The 20,549-nt window shown below is 28.0% G+C and overlaps 2 protein-coding genes across 3 annotated transcripts in view; both read left to right on the plus strand.

Annotated features, from left to right (window-relative positions):
- Positions 1-18,976, plus strand: part of LOC118444435 (midasin) — a 115,836-nt gene extending 96,860 nt beyond the window's left edge. For both annotated transcript variants that reach the window (XM_085663643.1, XM_035872712.2), the window contains exons 16-24: positions 6,967-7,114; positions 7,303-7,529; positions 7,684-7,895; positions 8,245-9,236; positions 9,845-10,998; positions 11,111-15,498; positions 15,613-18,126; positions 18,357-18,597; positions 18,725-18,976. In XM_085663643.1, the coding sequence (XP_085519769.1) occupies positions 6,967-7,114; positions 7,303-7,529; positions 7,684-7,895; positions 8,245-9,236; positions 9,845-10,998; positions 11,111-15,498; positions 15,613-18,126; positions 18,357-18,597; positions 18,725-18,907 (10,059 nt within the window). In that variant the 3' untranslated portion in view covers positions 18,908-18,976. The remainder of the gene's footprint in view (positions 1-6,966; positions 7,115-7,302; positions 7,530-7,683; positions 7,896-8,244; positions 9,237-9,844; positions 10,999-11,110; positions 15,499-15,612; positions 18,127-18,356; positions 18,598-18,724) is intronic.
- Positions 18,977-19,162: 186 nt separating this feature from the next.
- bonsai (28S ribosomal protein S15, mitochondrial) lies at positions 19,163-20,549 on the plus strand. Its single transcript, XM_035872717.2, has 4 exons — positions 19,163-19,637; positions 19,716-19,849; positions 19,944-20,139; positions 20,241-20,549. Exons 1-4 carry the CDS (start codon positions 19,402-19,404, stop codon positions 20,500-20,502), a joined length of 828 nt encoding a protein of 275 aa, XP_035728610.1. The 5' UTR covers positions 19,163-19,401; the 3' UTR covers positions 20,503-20,549.

Consider the following 20,549-nt stretch of genomic DNA (forward strand, 5'->3'; position numbering starts at 1 on the left):
TATAAGTAAAATAATACTTATATTAACAAATAAAAATCCTTTTCTTTCATCCATTTCTATTAGGAAGGAAAACGGGTTACTTTTACTTTCCAGCCAGGCAAGAATCAATACTTTTTGGTACTCCTCCTAAATTGCTTCTATTCATGTACGGACATATACATACATACATGCACATGTACATGCACACATAGATACATACTTACGTACATGTGTATGTGTGTGTACATATATAGAAAAGTATATAAGCGTATACGTTAACATAAATCACAAGAAGAAAAATTCTTCTATTCGTTCTCTCTTCATTTCACACGAATTATTCTCATCGTTTATCGCATAAATGATTCATAGATATTGCGATGCACAATGATAATACTTTGTGCTCTTGCTGTAAAAGGAAAAAAAAAAACAAGAAAAAAAGAAAAAAAAAAAAAAGAAAGAAAGAAAGAAAGGATTTATAATTTACACGTGTCAGATCACGACAGATTGGATATGGTATTGTAAAAATATCGTGAGTCGATACGTGTCCGCGTGTTTTATTCTCTCTCTCTCTCTCTCTCTCTTTTTTTGATTTTTTTTTTTTTTTATTTTCCTTTTTTATTTACTTTTTTCTCCTGCAAACCAACCTCCCCTACAAACTCCCCTCCAACCTGCCGCCACCACCCTCTTTTTTTCGGTACATTCAAATGCTTCGACGTTTCCAATGGCCACTCGATTTATTAAATCATACCAATCTGTTCAATCGTCCTGTTCGATTCGATATAATAATCGGCTTTCTGTCTACTATGCAAAATATATATATATATACGAAGAATTTCAATGTTTTATACAAAAAGGAGCCTTTGCATTATCAATACGTACACATGTATATGTAATTCGTATTACGAGTTTCTGTTTCATTCGATTGGGCGTAGCCAATCGTCGAAATTTATTCGATTTCATAGAATTTTTATGTCAAAATTTAACCATAATCATGCCTGTGGGGGAGGGACGTAAGACTATACCATCCCTCCAGATCAGTACTTCGAACCTCGATTAAAACAATTTGCTCGTTACATAATTCGTAAATTTTTTTTATAATAAATACGTTTTCGAACCTATTGATTATTGTTATTATTATTATTATTATTATTATTTAAAGAATATACGATATTTTTTTTCTTTTTCTTTTCTTTTTTTCTTTTCTTTTTTTTTTTTTTTGGAGGAAAAGTTATTCATTCCGTATAAATGATTTGTTCTTTCGTACATATTGAAATTATTTTCAGGTGTGCACAATTAGAGTAAAAAAAAAAAAAAAAAAATTGCAAAGGAACATTTTCTGTCTTTCTCTCTCTCTCTCTCTCTCTCTCTCTCTCTCTCTCTCTCTCTCTTTTTTTTTTCTCTTTCTTTCTTTTATTAGTAATTGTAAATTTTACAAGAGGAAAACTTTTAACTGAATGGATGCCTTAAGTATTTGAACATAAATGTGCTTATGCAGAAGCCAGTTTCGCATATGCCACGTAAATTCCAAATCTATATCAAGTGTTCCCGATATCGATTTCTACTTTAAGTGCCACAGACGAACATTCAAGTAGGGATACTCAACGAATGTGTAAACCATCCCACAATGTTGGCATATTTTATAAACGTCAAAAGTATCCTTCTGGAATAAACAATATTTCTATATATTTCGGAATATTTTGAAATCTCACAGATGTGTGTGTGTGTGTGTGTGTGTGTATATATATATGTCTACATTTTTGTAATTTTTCTTTTTTCTTTTCTTCTTCATTTTTATATAAACATAAGTCATAATTTAATATGTTATAATTACACTGGGACTATATTTAAATTATTATAAATTTATAATAATTATTTAAATTCTTAACATCAACGTTTTTATCATTTTCATGGACAAAGAGAAAAAAAAAAGAGAAATTATGTCATATATATTTATCTCAATATATATATATATATGTATATATATATATATATATATTCTGTTTTTTTTTCGAAAGTAAACTCTCTAAATATTTTTAAACATTTTAAATATTTTGTCTTAAAGAAATAATCGATTAATTCTTTTCCAAAAAAGAAAGAAAGAAAAAGAAAACAACAAAAAAAAAGAGCAGAAAAGAAACGAAAAAATAAAGAAGAAAGAAAAGAAAAGGATTAAAAACAATTAGGACTAGTTGTTCGTCGAAACGTTAAATTCTCTCCTTTTGTGTCTACTTTTAATTCTTGAAAAGAGAAAAACGGGCGCATCCCTATCTCCAACATTTGGCTCTTAGCTTCGATCAATCCGATTAGAAATAGCCGATTAATCAACACGCTCGGATAGACAAAGAGAGAGAGAGAGAAAGAGAGAGAGAGAGAGAGAGAGAGAGAGAGAGGGAAAGAGAGAGAAAAAAAAAGAGTAGAGGGGAGGTTCGTCAATCTATAAAACTATCTCTTCCTCGAGCAATATTCTCGAGCAGGAAGATTTTGCTCGTTGATAAGATTCGTCCTAAAATGGAAAGTCGTTGAGAAATGGTGAGAGAATGCCGGAAAAAAAAAGAAAAAAGAAAAGAAAAAAAAAAGAAAAAGAAGAAGAAGAAAAAATCTATGATCTTTTTACAACGTTAATTAATTACGACACCTTTTTTATCTTTCGTCTAAGACACATTTCTATTCTTTTAGTCGCTTTCAATTAAACGATGACGTAACGTAATCTTATTTCTTTTCTTAGTTAAATCAAACGCAATGACACGACACCGTGTGATCGATCCGTTCTAATTTCTAATATATCCTTCTCACTCGCTCTCTTCATCTACGTTCTTATTAAATCATTAATCATAATACCGTCAAATTTGTTTTCTACTTGATTGATACGAATGATAATAATGATGATAATGACGATGACGATGACGATGACGGTGATGTTGATGATGATGACGATAGTGATTTCATCGCGATGTCTTTTCGATAAAGCAAAAGTTATTACCTTCCGTTTCAATTTCGTCACGTCCAACACACTGAGATTACTCAAAGATTTCAGCTGAGATCTCATTAGGATTCCACGCGTGTACAGAAAGATAAGAGGAAGGACACTGATCCAGAAGCAATACGAACGACAAAATGATCAGTTCGTAATACCTAATCTGAAATCTTTCTTCTTCTTCCTTTCTTCTTCTTCTTCTTCTTCTTCTTCTTCTTCTTCTTCTATCTTTTTTTTTTTCTTCTTCAAATTTAGATCGTTTCGAACGAAGAAATTAATCTTTCGAACGATTTATGTAAAACTTCAGCTTATCTCGCTTTCTCACAATTTGCTAATCAGGTATTTACCGTAAAAAAAAAAAAAAAAAAAAAAAAATAGAAAAAGAAAGAGAGAGAGAGAGAGAGAGAGATCTAATGAATCCTGAAATGTTAAGCAAAAGAAAGAAAGAAAAAGAGAAAGGAATCAAAGAATCGGAATGAATTTTTTTTTTTTTTTTTTTTTAGGACACTTTTCGAAAAAGCTCGCCATTTGCAATTCTATTATGTATTCCTGTTAATCGGGACAAACACCGGACAAACTCTGGAATTATGGACACAGAGGAAGGGAAGTTGAGGTTGAAAAGATAGTAGTTTGAGGATCTCTGGGATGGGGAGGAGGGGGAGGTAGTCGAAAGCGATTGATTTAAAATTTCGTCGATATATTATATCGCGTATCTGGCAACATTCGAAACACGAGCGGATCTGTCTAAGCGGAATCTCTTATCACGGCCTTCGTTACCAAAATGCCGACGAGTTTATTTGCTCTCTCCTCTCTCTTTTCTTTATCCGCTTTTGATTCATAGCTCGATCTCGTGGAGCATTACGTGCCACGAATATTCTTTTAGCAAAAAGAAGAATATTTTCTCTAAAGCAATTTTCCTAAAAATCCATTTGCTTTTTTTATCGAAATCATTATTTTTGATATTAAAAAAAAAAAAATAAGAAAAAAAAAATGAAAAAGAGAAAACAAAGAAAGAAGAAAAAATAGGAAAAAAAAGAAAATTCCTATCGAAATCAATCGAAGAAGAAGAATAATTCGATATTTTAGAGAGAGAGAGAGAGAGAGAGAGAGAGAGAGAGAGAGAGAGAGAGAGAGAGAGAAAACGCGACAATTTTTTTTCATAAATTAATTACGATCCTCATTACGCCGTGTCTTTCGTTATGAAAACTTTATAGAAGTTAATTGAAGCTAGAGATTCATGGTGTCGAAAAGAAACAAAAAAAAAAAAAAAAAAAAAAAAGAAAAAATGAAAAGAAAAAAGAAAAAAAAGGACTCGACGATTTTGTCATAAATAAATAGCGATCCATTACGTTATCTCTTTCGTCGTGAAAACTTCATGGAAGTCGATTGAAGATAGTTTAGAAAAAAAAACAAAAAAAAAAAAAAAAAGAAGTATAAAAAAGAGAGAAGAAAATAAAAAAAACTCGACGATTTCGTCATAAATAAATTGTGTCTCGTTATACGTTGTCATTCAAGTTATAAAAACTTGACGATAACGAAAAACTTTATGGAAGCCAATTGAAGATGGATTCGCGATTTCCAAAAAAGAGAAAAACATAATAATAAGAAAAAGATAAAAAGAGAAGCAAAAAATAAAATTCGTCGAACGTACTACGTTACAATTCAAATTTCTTATCTTTGCGTTGTATTTCATGTTAAAAAAAAAAAAAAAAAAAAAAAAGAGAGAGGAAAACAAAGAAAAAAGAAAGAAAGAAAGCGAAAAAAAATTCGACGGATTTTTTCGTCATAAACGAATTGCGGACTCGTCACGATGAATGACAAACGCCGCTCGTGAATTCAAATTATTCGAATTTCAATTCGAACTAAAAATTTTCTATAAACGCACACACGCGCGCGCGCGTGGCGATTGAAAGTATAAAGTTCGTGAATGAAATTTCTTCTTTACAATGGATTTTTCAGGATATCATAAAAAGATACGAAAATTTGTCGTTCAATACCACTAGTGCCAATCGAACGATGGCAACGGTTTGCTATGACGTTTTAGAATATTCTTTCGAATTTTATGAAAACGAAATAATCCCGTAAAATATCTTACTCGATATTTTCATATGTCTTTAAATTGATAAAATTCCTTTTGCGTTGTATCTTCAGAAAAAAAAAAAAAAAAAAGAAAAAAAGGGATGAAATACGTAATTCGAAAAAAAAAAATCCCCCAAGGAAAAAGAAAAGAAAATATCCGAAAAAATTAAAGAGAAATAAGTAAATAAATAAATAAATAAATAAATAAATAAATTAATTAATTAATTAATTAATTAATTAACGTCTTTGATTAATATTAAAGCTAAAAAAGCTAAGTGTCCATTTAAAAATACAAATCCTTTTGAGATTTACATGTACGAAAAAAAAGAAAAAAATGAAGAGAAGGGAAAGGGATATGAAACACAATTGTTAAATCCTCGTAAAAAAAAAAAAAAAAGGAAGAGGAAAAGGTATAAGTGAGGGCGAAGAAAGGGGAGGGAGAGGAAGAAAACAGAGAAAAGAAAAGAAAGATGTAAGAAAAAATTCGAAAGAGTTGACGAAAAAAAATGTCTTACTACTTGAAGCTAAATAGCCATGAAAATCCATAGTGACGTAAAACGAAGATAGGCTCAAAGGAATAATCATCAATCATGTTGATTCACGGGCGAATATTTCTGATGATCCTTATCCTCTAAAGGATAATCCTAAAGGATATTCTTCTGAAAATGAAATTTTTCATTCGTAACAGGTGCGAAATATCCATTGAATTTACCAAAAAATGCGTGTATCATTTGTATATTGACATATCTACATATATACATGTATACATATAAACATGTAAATATATATTATATATATATATATACACACACACATCATCTGTCTGTGTGTGTGTGTGTATATATAAATATATATACATGTTAACATTCATGTATGAAGAATTCCCATAAAATAGCATAGGATATTATTATCCTTTTCTCAGATCGATGAGGCGTCAGGAATGGCGTAAAAACGGGACGGGGGGAAGAAGGGAGGAGGAGTTAGTAGACGAGTTCATTTTATATCACCGTGATTTACGAGGTTTCCTTCATAATAAAATAGCAACGAGAAAGATCTTGGAGTTAGACGTTACCACATTTCGCCATCTTCCATTCTCATTCCCTTCTCTATGTATTTCTAAAAGGAAATCGTTTTTAACCTCGACGTTGAATATTTCTGATCCTTAAAGTTAAGAAAAAAAAAAAAAAAAGAAAAAAAACAAAAAAAAAAAAAGAAAAGAGGGAGAAAAAGTAGGAATAAGAAAATCAAAGCCAGTTCGTCGTATCTCTACATAGCAAAATGGATGATATCCTTACGTCAAAAGTTTTATCCTTATACCACGTGTTCGGCTTGTGAACTCGTAAATGGCAAACGTGTGATGAAATTTTTACAAACGCACATGTACATACATACATACATATATATATATATATATATATATATATATATATATATATATATATATATGCACACTCTTATAAACTCATGTATACTTAAATTCGAAATTATGTACATGTATTAAGGATTACGTCTTATGAATTTTTATCTAGTTTAATTTTTTTATGTATTTCATAAATGCTAATCTAGCGAAAGGATCAAGTCTAATGATAATGGAGTTTGAAAATTTAAGATTCATTATTATTATTGTTATTATTATTATTATTTTGATATGAGAATTATTCTTTTTCTTTATCTTTTGCACTTTTTCTCTTTTTTTTTTTTTTTGCACAATAATGAAATTTTAAAATGAAAGATTTATTATTATTATTATTATCATTATTATTATTATTATTATTATTATTATTATTATTATTATTATTATTATTATTTTGATATAAGTATAGTTTTTCTTTTTCTTTTACTTTTACTTTTACTTTTCTTTTCTCTTCCTTTATTTTATTTCCTCTTTTACTCTCCTTTTTATTAACTCACTCTGTTCTTTTCATTTCATTTAGATCGATTATAATCGACATCTGGAAGAATTGCTCGAGCGGACGGAAGACTTGCTCTTAGAAAGTTTGAAGAGAAAAATTCATAGCAGCGACTTGGAACAACTTGCCAGTTATCATGGTCTTTTAGAAAAAGTGAAGCGTCTTTCAGACGGTAAATTGATTTATCCCACGTCTAATAAATATCTATAATAATATTTATGATATTTTTATCGTATATATTATTATTATTATTATTATTATTATTATTATTATTATTATTATTATTATTATTATTATTATTATTGTCGTTGTTGTTGTTATTGTTGTTATTATTATTCTCTTGTTTTTATACAATTCTAGATGAAAACGATAATACGAGAACAATGGCTTCGGAAACGCAACTCTTTTTGCGAAAGAACAACGAACTGTCAAAGCTGGTTTCAAAAATAAAAACATTGGAACCGTCTTACGAGTTTGCGTTAAAAGAAATTGAGATTAAATTGAAATCATTGTCGACATTCGTGGAAAAAGAAAAATGTTTAAATGCCGGTGGCAAGTTTGAATGGGTCGATAGCGTATTAGTGAAGGTAAGATCTCCCATTTAAATTCTATCGTTGTTTAAGGGAGGAAAAATAAAAAAAATAAAAAAAATGAAAAATGATAGAAAAATGACATTAAAAAAAAAAAAAAAAGAGAAAAAAAAAAACAAGAAACAAAATAATAATAAAAAAAATTATTTAGTGTCTTCGTGATGGCACGTGGCTTCTCATCGATCAAGTAAATCTCTGCAGTCCAGCAGTGTTGGACCGACTTAATGGATTATTAGAACCAAATGGTGTTCTAACCATCGGCGAAAGAGGGGTCGATAATCATGGAAATGTGATCACTATTAAGCCGCATAAAAATTTTCGCTTGTTCTTAACGATGGATCCTCATTATGGAGAAATTTCAAGGTAGGTATATTATGGCACGAGTCAAAAAAAAAAAAAAAGAAAAAAATAAAAAAACAAAGAAAACAAAAAAAAGGTTCTATCGAATATTGAGAAATATTGGAAACGATGTTAATTAAAACGTTTAATTATATCCCTTTATTATCAAATATCGGTTATCGAATGCTTATGTATCTACATACATGGCGCGCTCGTTAATTCCTTGAAATATGATTTACTATTTATGAATGATATTATGGCATAACGATAAAAGTTAATTAAAATTATTATGTTTCGTTGATTGATCTAATGTTTTCTATATATAAATGTATAAATAATATATATATATATATGTATTTTTTTTTTTTTTCAGGGCAATGCGTAATCGTGGTGTAGAAATTTACATGATCGGTCCGAAAGAGAATATTCATTACGATCTAATGGATATGAAATCGATGTTATATCATTACGGAATAACTAAGTGCCAACATCAAAGAGCTTTAGTTGATATATACGAAAGAATGTCGAAAGAAATCGTTACGATCGATAAACTCAATATAGTTGACCTAATGCATTCCGCATTTCTGGTTGCTCGTCGACTTACTCGCGGTTTTCCCTCAAGGCAGGCAATTAGAATCGCGTGCATTGATGTGTACATCAAAGGCAGGTCAACGAGGACGCCAGAAATAAAAGAATTTTTGATCTCCGTAATCGAAGAAATTATTGATACTTTTGTAATAAGCAAAAGTAATAATGATAATTTTATAGATTTCGATGCGGCTACTTGGACTATTAAAAATATACAAGATAATACAAAACTTACGATTATTAGACAGGAAGGTCTTTTTTTGAAATCGGCCATTGATATATATAAATCTAATCCAATGAAAAATGATTTAACACCTAAGTCGTGTTATTGGAACGATATAATTGATTTAATCGCAAATGAAAATATAGAAATTTTAAATGTCGATGTTAAAGAACTTTTACCATATTTATTGATAGATATTTATGAAAGATCAACTTTGAATGACGTTGAGATCAGAAATTTGTGGTTGACTAAAATGTTAATTAAGGATGATACTTTAAAGGATCTCACGAAAAAGAACAATTTATTGGCAAGTGAAGTTTTGTCATTTGACTTTCATATTTCCAAGAGATCCTTACCTTGGGATCTTGCATTTTTACCAGGGATTGCGGTTAACGATAGAAACGATGAAGTAATGAACGATGCTAATAAATTAGCTTTACTTTTATATTTGCGAACTATGATCATTATGGATGATACGATCTTGGATGAAAGTTTAGTTGATGAGAAAGAGAATACAATGTCTGTGAAGCAATACTCGAATGCAATATATCACAGTAAGTATGAATTTGTAAATAGGATATATATATATATATATATATATATATATATGTATGTATGTATGTATGTATATGTATGTATAAGTTAACAATTATGAAAGTGGTCTAAATCAAAGATTTTTTCACACATGAATTTTTTTCTCTTTTCTTTTTTGGTCACACGCTATTATTATTATTATTTTTTTCTTTTTTGTTTAATTTGTTAATTACACAAAAAAATTATTTCTCAAGATTAAATATATTTACTTTTTTCTGTTTGTTATAATAGAGAAAAAAAAATAATTTTTAAATAATTCTAAATAATTCTAAATGTCAAAATATCAGAAAATGTAATATGTATATACATATATATATATATGTGTGTGTGATTTACATCATCTTCATAATCATCGGTACAAATATAGAATAAAACGATCAAAATCAATCATTCATGAATGAAAACTTTCGAAATTCTTATGTCTTATTTGATTAATGTTTTAATAATAAAAATCTTTCCATTTACGACATTAATATGACGTCCTTAATGTTTATTTATCGTCATTATTTTCATTTATATTGAAATAATTTTCTTCTTTTTCCTTTTTCTTTTTTTTTTTTTTTTTCAGATAAACTTACGTCAAACCTAAAGAACCAACCGCTTATAATTGATTATGTAAAATTGGTTTATCAAACAAATGCATCCATACATTCTCTATTACGAGATAATTCTTTGTTGATAGATAACGAAACGTATGTTGAATTTAGACAAGGTTTGAAATATTGCAATAGATTTTTATTATTGGGAGAAATGACATTGATAAATAAATCCTCAAGACAAATTATAAATCTTGAGGAAATGACTTTATTATTGAGAGTACATTATAGATGGTTGATCAAGTTTATATATAAATTATATCAAATTAATAAAAGAAAGTTCTCCATGATATCTGAAAGAACGATTAACGAGATGAATAATTTTTTCATTATGATCAATGAAATAAATCAATCGTTATCATCGACCCATGATCCATTTAGGAAAATAACGAAATTGATAAAGAAACATTTGACATTGCCTTTACCGCATATTTCTGAAACGTCAATGAACGTACACTTTAAGATGAGAAAAATAATAAAAAGATTTTTACCATGGATTTATGATGGTACTAATGATCAACTTATAAAAAAAGAACTTAAGATAATATCTATTCAAACGAACGATGCAATAACTATACGCTATCAGATTATATCTTTATGGAATACAATTTATTCTAATCCTATAATGGATTCTAATTCTGTTTTACATGAAATATCCAAAATCGAAGAATTTTGTGAATCAAATCATTTAGATTTACATACGCCTATGGACGTATCTATGGTATTAGAAAAAATCAATTCTATCGATTCAAAAGAATTGATCAAGATATCCTCAAATATACAATTGTCACCAATTTATGAATATTTATTTTTATTATTAGCTCATAATTCTTATAGACAAATTTGTGAAAATACGATTAACGATGAAACTTCGTTACAATATTTATTAGAAAATTTTGCCAAAGTACCAAACATACCTGCCAATTTGATTGCCATATTATCTGCGATTTTTTCTAACGAGATTGACTCAAATCAACGAATGTTATTGATGTATGAATTCTGCATACTCTTATCTCAGTTTACTCAGAACAGTTATGCCATGAAGGATTCTAAAATGCTTTTACATTGGAATGGTATAAGTAACGATGATGTAGAAACGTCTGTTACCACTTATGATATCCTAAAGGTAAAATAATAATAATAATAATAATATCAAAATACATTTTTATATTAAAAAATAATTTATAATAATAATATAATATAATATAATATAATAATATTTATATTTTTATATTTAGGCAAATAAACACGTCGGCGGAGGCACATTGATGAATTTAATACTAGAATTGATTATGCAAAGAACGGATAAACATAAGGAAGATACAATTCTTACTGCAACAACATTAGGCTCGTATACGTCACGTATCGAACAATTAAATAATTTGAACAATATTTTATGGCGTAACAGCGTCACGTTAACATCAAAACATTATAATATTGCCAACAATGATTTTCATATAATGAAATTTTATTTGAATTTATATATGTCTGCCGTAGAAGATATGTATTCTGAAAATGATGTTGATAAATTAATCGTTTCTACAATTGAAAAGCAAGGAAAGCATAAACAATGTGAAATAAAAAACACGTATATAAATGAATATCAAAAACCGATAGAAGAATTACGTGAAATAAGGAAGAAATTTATGAATGTAGATATTAATATTGATATTATCGAAAGAGGAAGAACATGGATGTTAATTGGTTATTTTGAACTTTTGATATTTGGAAATTTGAGTTATATCGATCCGGTACATAAGATCAATTTAAAATTGAAATGTCTAGAAGAAGATATAAAAGATTGTAAGATGGCAATTTATATAAATACACTGCAGTCATATATTTTGAAAACGTCGTTATGCAACGAGAATATTCATCCTCGATATTTAGCAATGAGGAAATATTTAGAGACAATATCCAAGGAAAGAGATAATTTGAAACTTTCCAAAGCATTCCGATCATCAATGACAGATTTCACAATGTTAACCAAAGACATTATTAATTTCCGAAATACAATTGCATCTTATGAAACAGTATATAAACACATTGATCGTTTAACATTTGTCATAAATAAAATCAATGATAAACCATCGAAGGAATCCATTAAAATTGCTGAAGATGCATTAAGAGAAGCTGAAATGTGGTACTTATCGGTAGAACGTTTTACAGAACAAATAGATATTAAATATTATTCTTTTTATCCTGACATAATTCTTCCTTTATTAGTAGCATTGATACATTTAAAGGAAGGAATTTCTCTTTTAATTAATGAAACGAAAAAAGAAATATCATCAATAATAATAGATTCTAATAAAGGGAATTTAGAAATATTTATTTATAATATGATACGTTATCCAACTATTGGATTGGGACAAGATAATCTATTACATTTGGTTGATACATGTCAATCGAATTATATCAAACTTATGATTAGTAAAACCTTACGTTTAACAGATACTTCGATGTCTGTTAAAGAACAATTTCGTATTGTTAAATGTGGCTTGTACGAATTATATAATTATATATTATTAAATAGAAATTTGTCAATGAGTCATTGGAAATTATTGAATGAATTATTACAACAACTCGTGACAATATGGAAACAACAGGAAGAGGAAGCTGAAAAATTAGCGATAGAGAAAGAAAGTCTTTATAGAAATAAATCAATTGGAAAATCATCGAACGAAGACGATGATCTTATTTCCGAACTTCAATATTTCTTTCCGACATATCGTGAAAAAGATTTCAATGACATTGAAAATATTATTGAATTGAATTTAGAAGATAATGTTATATCTACGGAATTAAAAGAATCATGCGTTAATATTATTTCGAACGATGATATTAAAGAAATTCAACAAATTCATTCTAATGTCGTAACATCGTTCGTAAAATCCGAATGGATATATCGTGATAACGATAATATAGAACCTAATTACATTCGTCCTTTATTACAACGATACGAGATAGCTCGTTTATTATTGAATAATAATCAATTCAATTTAAATGAAAATTTTACATCAAAATTATATAACAGCTTGCATATGTTAGTTTCGCAATCATTGCGAATTACTGAAGATGAGAATACCCAACAAATGATGTTTAGTATGATTAAAGCATATAAAAAATCATACGACTTTTATAAAGATTCTAATATTCAACAAGTTAAACAATGTTTGCCATTGTGCAAATGTATTTTAACTAAGATCAATGAATTTTTAAAACAATGGTCGGAACATCCTACATTGAAATCGATAAAATGTATTATAGAAAGAATTTATAATTTTCCAATTACATCTCCTCTTGTAAGATTTTTAACGGGTTTAGAATTATTATTAGTAAAATTACATCAATGGGAAGAAAATGCTCATGTAGGTGTTAGCTTGTCAAATGATATTTTGACATTGACACAACAAATTATTTCATGGAGAAAACTTGAATTAACTTGTTGGAAGAATTGTCTCGATACTGCCTTTGAAAATTTACGATCGCAAACATCCAAATGGTGGTTTTATCTCTATGCATTAATCGAAAGTTATATGTTTAAATCAATATCTACGATTAAAACGAGCAATATCATTAAAGAAAATGAATCTATTAATAAAGAAAAATTAATAGAATTATTAGAACGATTTATCAATGAATCACCAATTGTTGAATTTGAAACAAGACTTGATTTATTATTGACGTTCCATTGCCATGTACTTTACTTTCAGCCATCTATCGAGAAAGAAGATCTCTTAGCTATATTGTGGAATATATATAATTATTATAAACAATTTGTGCAGGATGTAAATACAAAAATTCATGGATTTAAAGTACCCATTGAAAAGAAATTAAAGGATTTCGTTAAAATTGCACGTTGGAATGATATTAATTATTGGTCTGTTAAAGAAACTATCGATAAAACACACAGGACATTGCATAAATTTATAAAGGAATATGAAAATGTTTTGAAGCAAAATGTTCTATCGTGTTTGACTGTAACGGCTGAAAGTTGTAATGCAAATTTAAGAAATGATTGTAAATGTGATAATGCTCAAAAGGAATATCCAATAAATCCCAATGATTTTATCATTTCTGATAGCATAATGAAAAATATTAATACAAAGGATATAAAGTTTAAATTGGAATCGATAGATATTAATAATCAGAATATTAAATATGAATTTGTATCGAGCATAGGAAAACTTTTAAATAAAGCTAAATGTTATTGCAAAGAAATCATTTTAACAAGCTCATATCCTTCTATAAGAATGGATATTGAAAATTTTATACAAGATTATATAGAACAGAGTATTCATTTAAGAAATATTGAGATTGATAGATCATTGTCAAAAAGCAAACAAAAATCACAAGCAAAAAGTATATTGCAACAAAAGAAAATGATATTAGCTAATTATTTCAAAGCTTTAAATCTTATGGGTGTATCATATCGTACTGGTATATTAAAGTGGAAAAACGATATGAATAAAGTTATAGATTTTACAATATCACCATTAGATATCTCTGTAATAACGAAATATTTCAATTTGTCTAATATAGATGAACAAATGCTTATACAATGGTCAGGTTGTGACAAATATTATTATAAATCTATCATCAAATTAAATGCACTCAATGCAATATTAAGAAGTACACAAACTGACTTAGGTCAACAGAACATAGAACGCTGTCGTGGTTATTCATGTCACATAATGTTAATGGCTAATAAACAAAGATTAATTTTAAGTAAATTATTTAATTATTTCAAGCCTCTTAGAGTACTCGTTAGAAATTTATTACAAATTGATAATATTTATATTGATATTTCCAATGAATTTCAAAATAATATTAAAGATATAAAAGAATCAATGATAAATGTGGAACTTAGTTTTGTGCAACTTTTGTTATATTTACAATGTTCTCCGAACAAGTCATCGTTCGAAATACATACTGATACATTAGTTTTAGAAAAAAATACATTACCGATATTAGATTCTTGCGATGATATAATATTGGATAATATGAAAATTAAATTAAACGAAAATTTAAATCTGATAAGAAAAATTGGAAAAATTTTCAATTCCACATTTATTTCTACGAATGTAAAGGATATGATAAATGAAAAAACTTTCGACTTGTATCATTTAAAAGTTTTAGAGGATACTTGCAAAGAGATTGCTATGTTAAAAATGCAAATAAATGCATTATTTCATGCTTTTAGTTCTACAAATGCTATGCATCCTATCGTAGAAAGTATAACATTTTTACAAACACAAATTGAATGTAGTATTAATGCATTTAATGAATTAAAAAAATTACCGATAAACAAAAATACAGATTTATGTTCAAATGATGCTGATTGTATTAAACGTTCTATAGATAATCTGATAAAGGATATTTTACTTGTTGTACAAAAAAAATACAAAGCCAATACAAGTGAAGATGATAAACGATGTTTAAACGATGATGATGATAATGATAATGATGAGAAAGATGTGGACGATGATTTTGAACAGAATAAATTAAAAGAAAAATTAATAGAAGATTTGGAAAAGAATATAGAAGAATTGAAAATTTCTCACATATATGAATTGGTTAAAAATCTTTTGTTCAAAATAGGCGAAAATCAAGATTGTAAAAGGTAAAATATTTATAAACTTATAAATGATTTTTGTTTTTTTTTTTTTTTTTTTTTTTTTTAATCAAATAATATTGAATTATATATATATTCAATTATTATTATTATTTGTTACAGATTAATCTTACAGTGTTTGCCAATAATGGAACAATATCTTTTATTAGTACAGTTCTATTTGAATGAACAAGTTGCATCCTTTCGAGTAACTTGCAAACTATTGTATTTACAATTGAATGTATTCTTGGATTTAGCTACAAATGGTTTCTGCGTTCCCAAAGATTTAGATATAGAGGAAGGTGATACAGAAGAGTCTGGAGATAATGTTAAAACAGGTGGAATGGGTTTGGGTGAAGGAGAAGGACAAAAAGATGTTTCAGACAGAATTGAAAGTGAGGATCAATTGGAAGATGCAAAACGAGCCGACGAAGAAGAACAAAAATCAGAAGACAAAGATTGTAAAGAAGAGGATAAGGGAATTGAAATGTCTGAGAATTTTGATAGCAAGTTACAAGATATTGAGAAAGATGAAAATAATGAAAAACGAGATGATGACGAAGAAGATGATGATTTAGATAAAGAAATGGGAGAAACAGAGGAAGGCGCTGAACAATTGGATAAAGAAATTTGGGGCGATGACGAAGAAGAAGAATCTGAAAATGAAAATAATCAATCATCCAAAGATAAGGAAGAAGAACGAGGACAAGGCGAAGAGATTGGTGATAAAGAGATCACTGCAAAGGATGACTCGAATAAGGAAGATCGTCGTGATGATGAAAAAGAACATCACGAAGATGAACAACGTGAAGAAGAAAAGAAGGAAATTAATGAAATAAATGAGCCAGAATATAACGATGATCAAATCGATCCTTATCATGGTAAACATCAACCGCAGCCAGAACCTGAACCATTTGATTTACCAGAAGATATGAATTTGGATAATGATGATGATGATGATAATAATGAAAAAGAAGAAAATCATCCTGACCATGAAAATCCTTTTGATATAGATGATATGAAAGATTCGAAACCACCGGCGGAAAATGAAAATACAGATTCAATAGAAGAAAAAAATGAACAGGAAGAAAAAATAGATTTGAACGATGATTCTAGTGATGATGACGATGATGAAAGTAATGACAAAGGAGAACATGTGAATCAGGATAACGAAGAAAAAATAGACGAAGATGCAGATCCTAAAGGTACATCGAATCAAAAACAAGATACGAATAATGAAGAAGAAAAGGATGAAGAAAAGAAAGATGAGGAAACAGAGGAAAAAGAAGAATTAGAAGAAAAGGTTGCACCTAGTGTTAATGATGCGAGTAAGGAACTTGATGCTTCAGAACAAATTGATTCTAGTAAAGATGGTACTAAAGATAATGTTATACAAGAATCGCAAACAGAACAATACCAAGAAAAACCTACGGAAAATAATCAAGACGATAGTAAGAATAATGGTGTTGGACAATCGCAATCAGAGAGACAAGAAAGTGGTCATGCAGGTTCCTCAATAGATGACACTAATACTTTATCCCAGCAAGAAGAAAATAAATCAAAACAGATGAATAAAAGAAAGAATCTTGGTACGGCTGATGAAAATCGTAGTTTACTTGACAAAACTGAACCGGAAAGGAAAAAATTGAAAATGATTAATTCGCAAGAAGAAATATTGGAACGAGAACAAGAGGATCAAACGATAAATAAAGATAAAGATGATATCGATATGTGTCAACATATTAAAAATAGTGATCAATTTGATGATTACGCAATGGATGCAGCTACTGAGAATCAATTAAAACAGCAAGCATCGAATATGGAAGATGAAGAAAATAAAGAAAAAAAGGAAGAAGAAGAAGAAGAAGAGGATATGGATGTTGATCTTCATAAAGATGAAAATGAAGATCTTAATAAAGAGGAAGACAACATACCTAAACAGAATCCAGAAAAGTTGGTTCAGGATAAGAAAGAACAACATAAAAATGATTCGTCGCAAAAAGGAAATAATACTGAAATGAATCAAATGGAGACAAATGTAGAAATAGAAGGTGATTTTATAGAAACGGTAAAAGTAGAACGTGGAAATGATACAACATTTCATACTAATATGGATATAGATAATAATGCTAAATTGAATAAATCAATTGAAATAACAAGAACAGAAGTTGAAAAGATGTTAAGCGAATGGACTTATGTACCATCAACGGAAGAGGCAACAATTGCATGGAACTATTTAAGTACGGTTACTGATTCGGCCGCTCGTGGTTTATCTGAAAAATTAAGATTAGTTTTGGAACCTACAAAAGCAACGAGATTAAAAGGAGATTATAGAACGGGAAGACGTATTAATATGAGAAAAATTATTCCATATATTGCTAGTCAATTTAGAAAGGATAAAATATGGTTAAGGAGAACTAAACCGTCTAAACGTGATTATCAAATTGTATTAGCATTAGATGATTCAAGTAGTATGGCTGATAATCATTCCAAAGAATTAGCTTTCGAATCTCTTTCATTAATAAGTAAAGCTATGACATATTTAGAAGTAGGACAACTTTGTGTTATAAGCTTTGGCGAACGTGTAAGTGTTTTACATCCATTAGGAGAAACATTCACTGAACAAAGTGGTTCCAGGTAAATATAATTTATAATCCCTTCAATGAGACAAATTATAAAATGTAAATAAATAAACGTGATGGTATTTTTTGGAATACCATGTAATCTATCATACGCTTAACACGCAATTATTTTGTTTACATTCGTCTCATTGAATTGTAGTACTATAATACTATATTTTATATAATGTAATTTAATGATATAACTTACAAATTTAATTTATTACCTTTTTATAAACTTTTATACAGATTGATTCAAGAAATGAGATTTGAACAGAAAAAGACATCAGTAGGACAATTAGTTGACTTTACCGTGGATATGTTTGAAACTCAATCTAGCTCTTCTGATAATGCCAAACTAGTTGTTGTATTATCCGATGGTAGGGGTATATTTTCTGAGGGAACTGATAAAGTAAATCACGCTGTTAGAAGAGCTAAGATGGCAGATATTTTCCTCGTATTTATAATAGTTGATAATCCGATAAATAAGGTAATATACATATATATATATATATATATATATATATATATATATATATATATATATTTCTTTTTCTTTTTTATCAAAAATTAATAAAATGGTGATTTGATTGGTGATTAATTTTTTACATTTTTAGGACTCCATTTTGGATATAAGAATGCCTGTATTCGAAGATGGAAAATTATTAAGTATTCGTTCCTATATGGATAGTTTTCCATTTCCATTTTATATGATTTTGAGGGATATTAATATGCTACCTGGAGTATTAAGTGACGCTTTAAGACAATGGTTCGAAGTTGTTGGCAAAATAGATACATAAAACAATTAAGCGTAACAATATTATATAATTGTATAATATATAATATACAAAAAAAAAAAATAAATCATACGAAACTACAATTTCTTTCATTTGTAACTTAGAACAATGATCACCCTTTATAATGTTATGTGATAAATTTGAAAAACCGCGCGTTTTTTATGAATAGGATTGATTCAACCAATCGGTAACACGCATTTATAATACAACCAATCACAAGCTTAAAAATAGAGGAATATATATATGATAATAATATATGTGTAATATATAAATCGCGTATTCACAAAAGTTAAAAGTAAAAATTGAATGTATTTAATAAAAAAAAAAAAAAAAAAAGAACAAAATTAAATCAATCTAAGTTCCAAAATATATGAATTGCAACGATATCCCTCATATATCTAATCATACATAACCTCAAAAGCAAGTTTATTTGCAATGTGTTTTGATACCAAATTGAAATAATAATTACAAATAAAGAAAGGAAAAAAAATCACAAAATGAATACGTTAGTTAATTGCTGTAAATATTTTTCTAAAATTACATTAAATACAACAAAGCATCAATATTTTGTAAGAAAATATGCTGTTCATTTATCGGATTATAATATTAATTGGGTTAGACCTAAAAAAATATGCATAACAAAACCAGAAAAAAGCGGTGACTTGGGTATACCTCATGATGTAAAACCAACAGATTTACTTTTAGGATATGATAAATCGAAAGAACTACAAGAGTAAGTATAAATTCATAAAAAATATTATTATAAACATATTTATAACATTGCATATAAAAACTGAGAATTCTATACTAGTGCCGATGAGATTGTAAAAAAATTAGTTTCATTAGAATTTCAACCCCGAAGAGAAACTATAAATATGAGAAGGGAAAAGATATTGGAACTGGTTAAAAGGCATAAATTAGATCGTGGATCAACAGAAACTAGGAGTAAGTTTTCTTCTTTTATAATTAACTCTATATGTATATATATATATATATATATATATATATTTAAATGTTTTAATAAATTTATCTTTTTAAGTTGCTTCAATGACGTCCGAAATATTACAGTTACAAGAAATCATAGAAAAACATCCTAGGGATAAGAAGAACAAAGTATTTTTAAAGGAACTAATAGAAAAAAGAAACAAATACTTGAGAATATTACGTAAATGGGATTATAAGCGTTACGAATGGATTTTAGAAAAATTAAACCTTTTTTATAAAGAACCACCTATGTATGTATAAGCTCTATTTTATTCATATTTTTTTTATAAATTATAATAATTTATACGAGACGATTAATATCTTTTCCTTTTATTTTCATCTTGTTATACAGAAATTTGGTTTCACCGTATAGAAAGGATTCTTTAAGGAAATTAACGCAAAAGTTATGCGATAAAATAAAACAAGAGAAATTGGATGCTTATAAAGCGGAATTAAAAAAACAACAGAAAATATTTTACGAACAAAAAATAAAAGCTTTTATTTTCATTAAAAACGAGGAATTAGAATTAGGATTAGAACCAACTATAACGGAGGATGATATTGAAAATATAAAGAAAAAATTGAATGAGATAAATAACGAAGAAACGATGTAATATATGGACTGTTCAATGACATTATAAATATAAATTATACGACTTAA

Source organism: Vespa mandarinia, chromosome 23 (assembly GCF_050613455.1).
Source record: "Vespa mandarinia isolate Hongniang chromosome 23, ASM5061345v1, whole genome shotgun sequence".
Classification (NCBI taxonomy): Eukaryota; Metazoa; Arthropoda; class Insecta; order Hymenoptera; family Vespidae; genus Vespa; species Vespa mandarinia.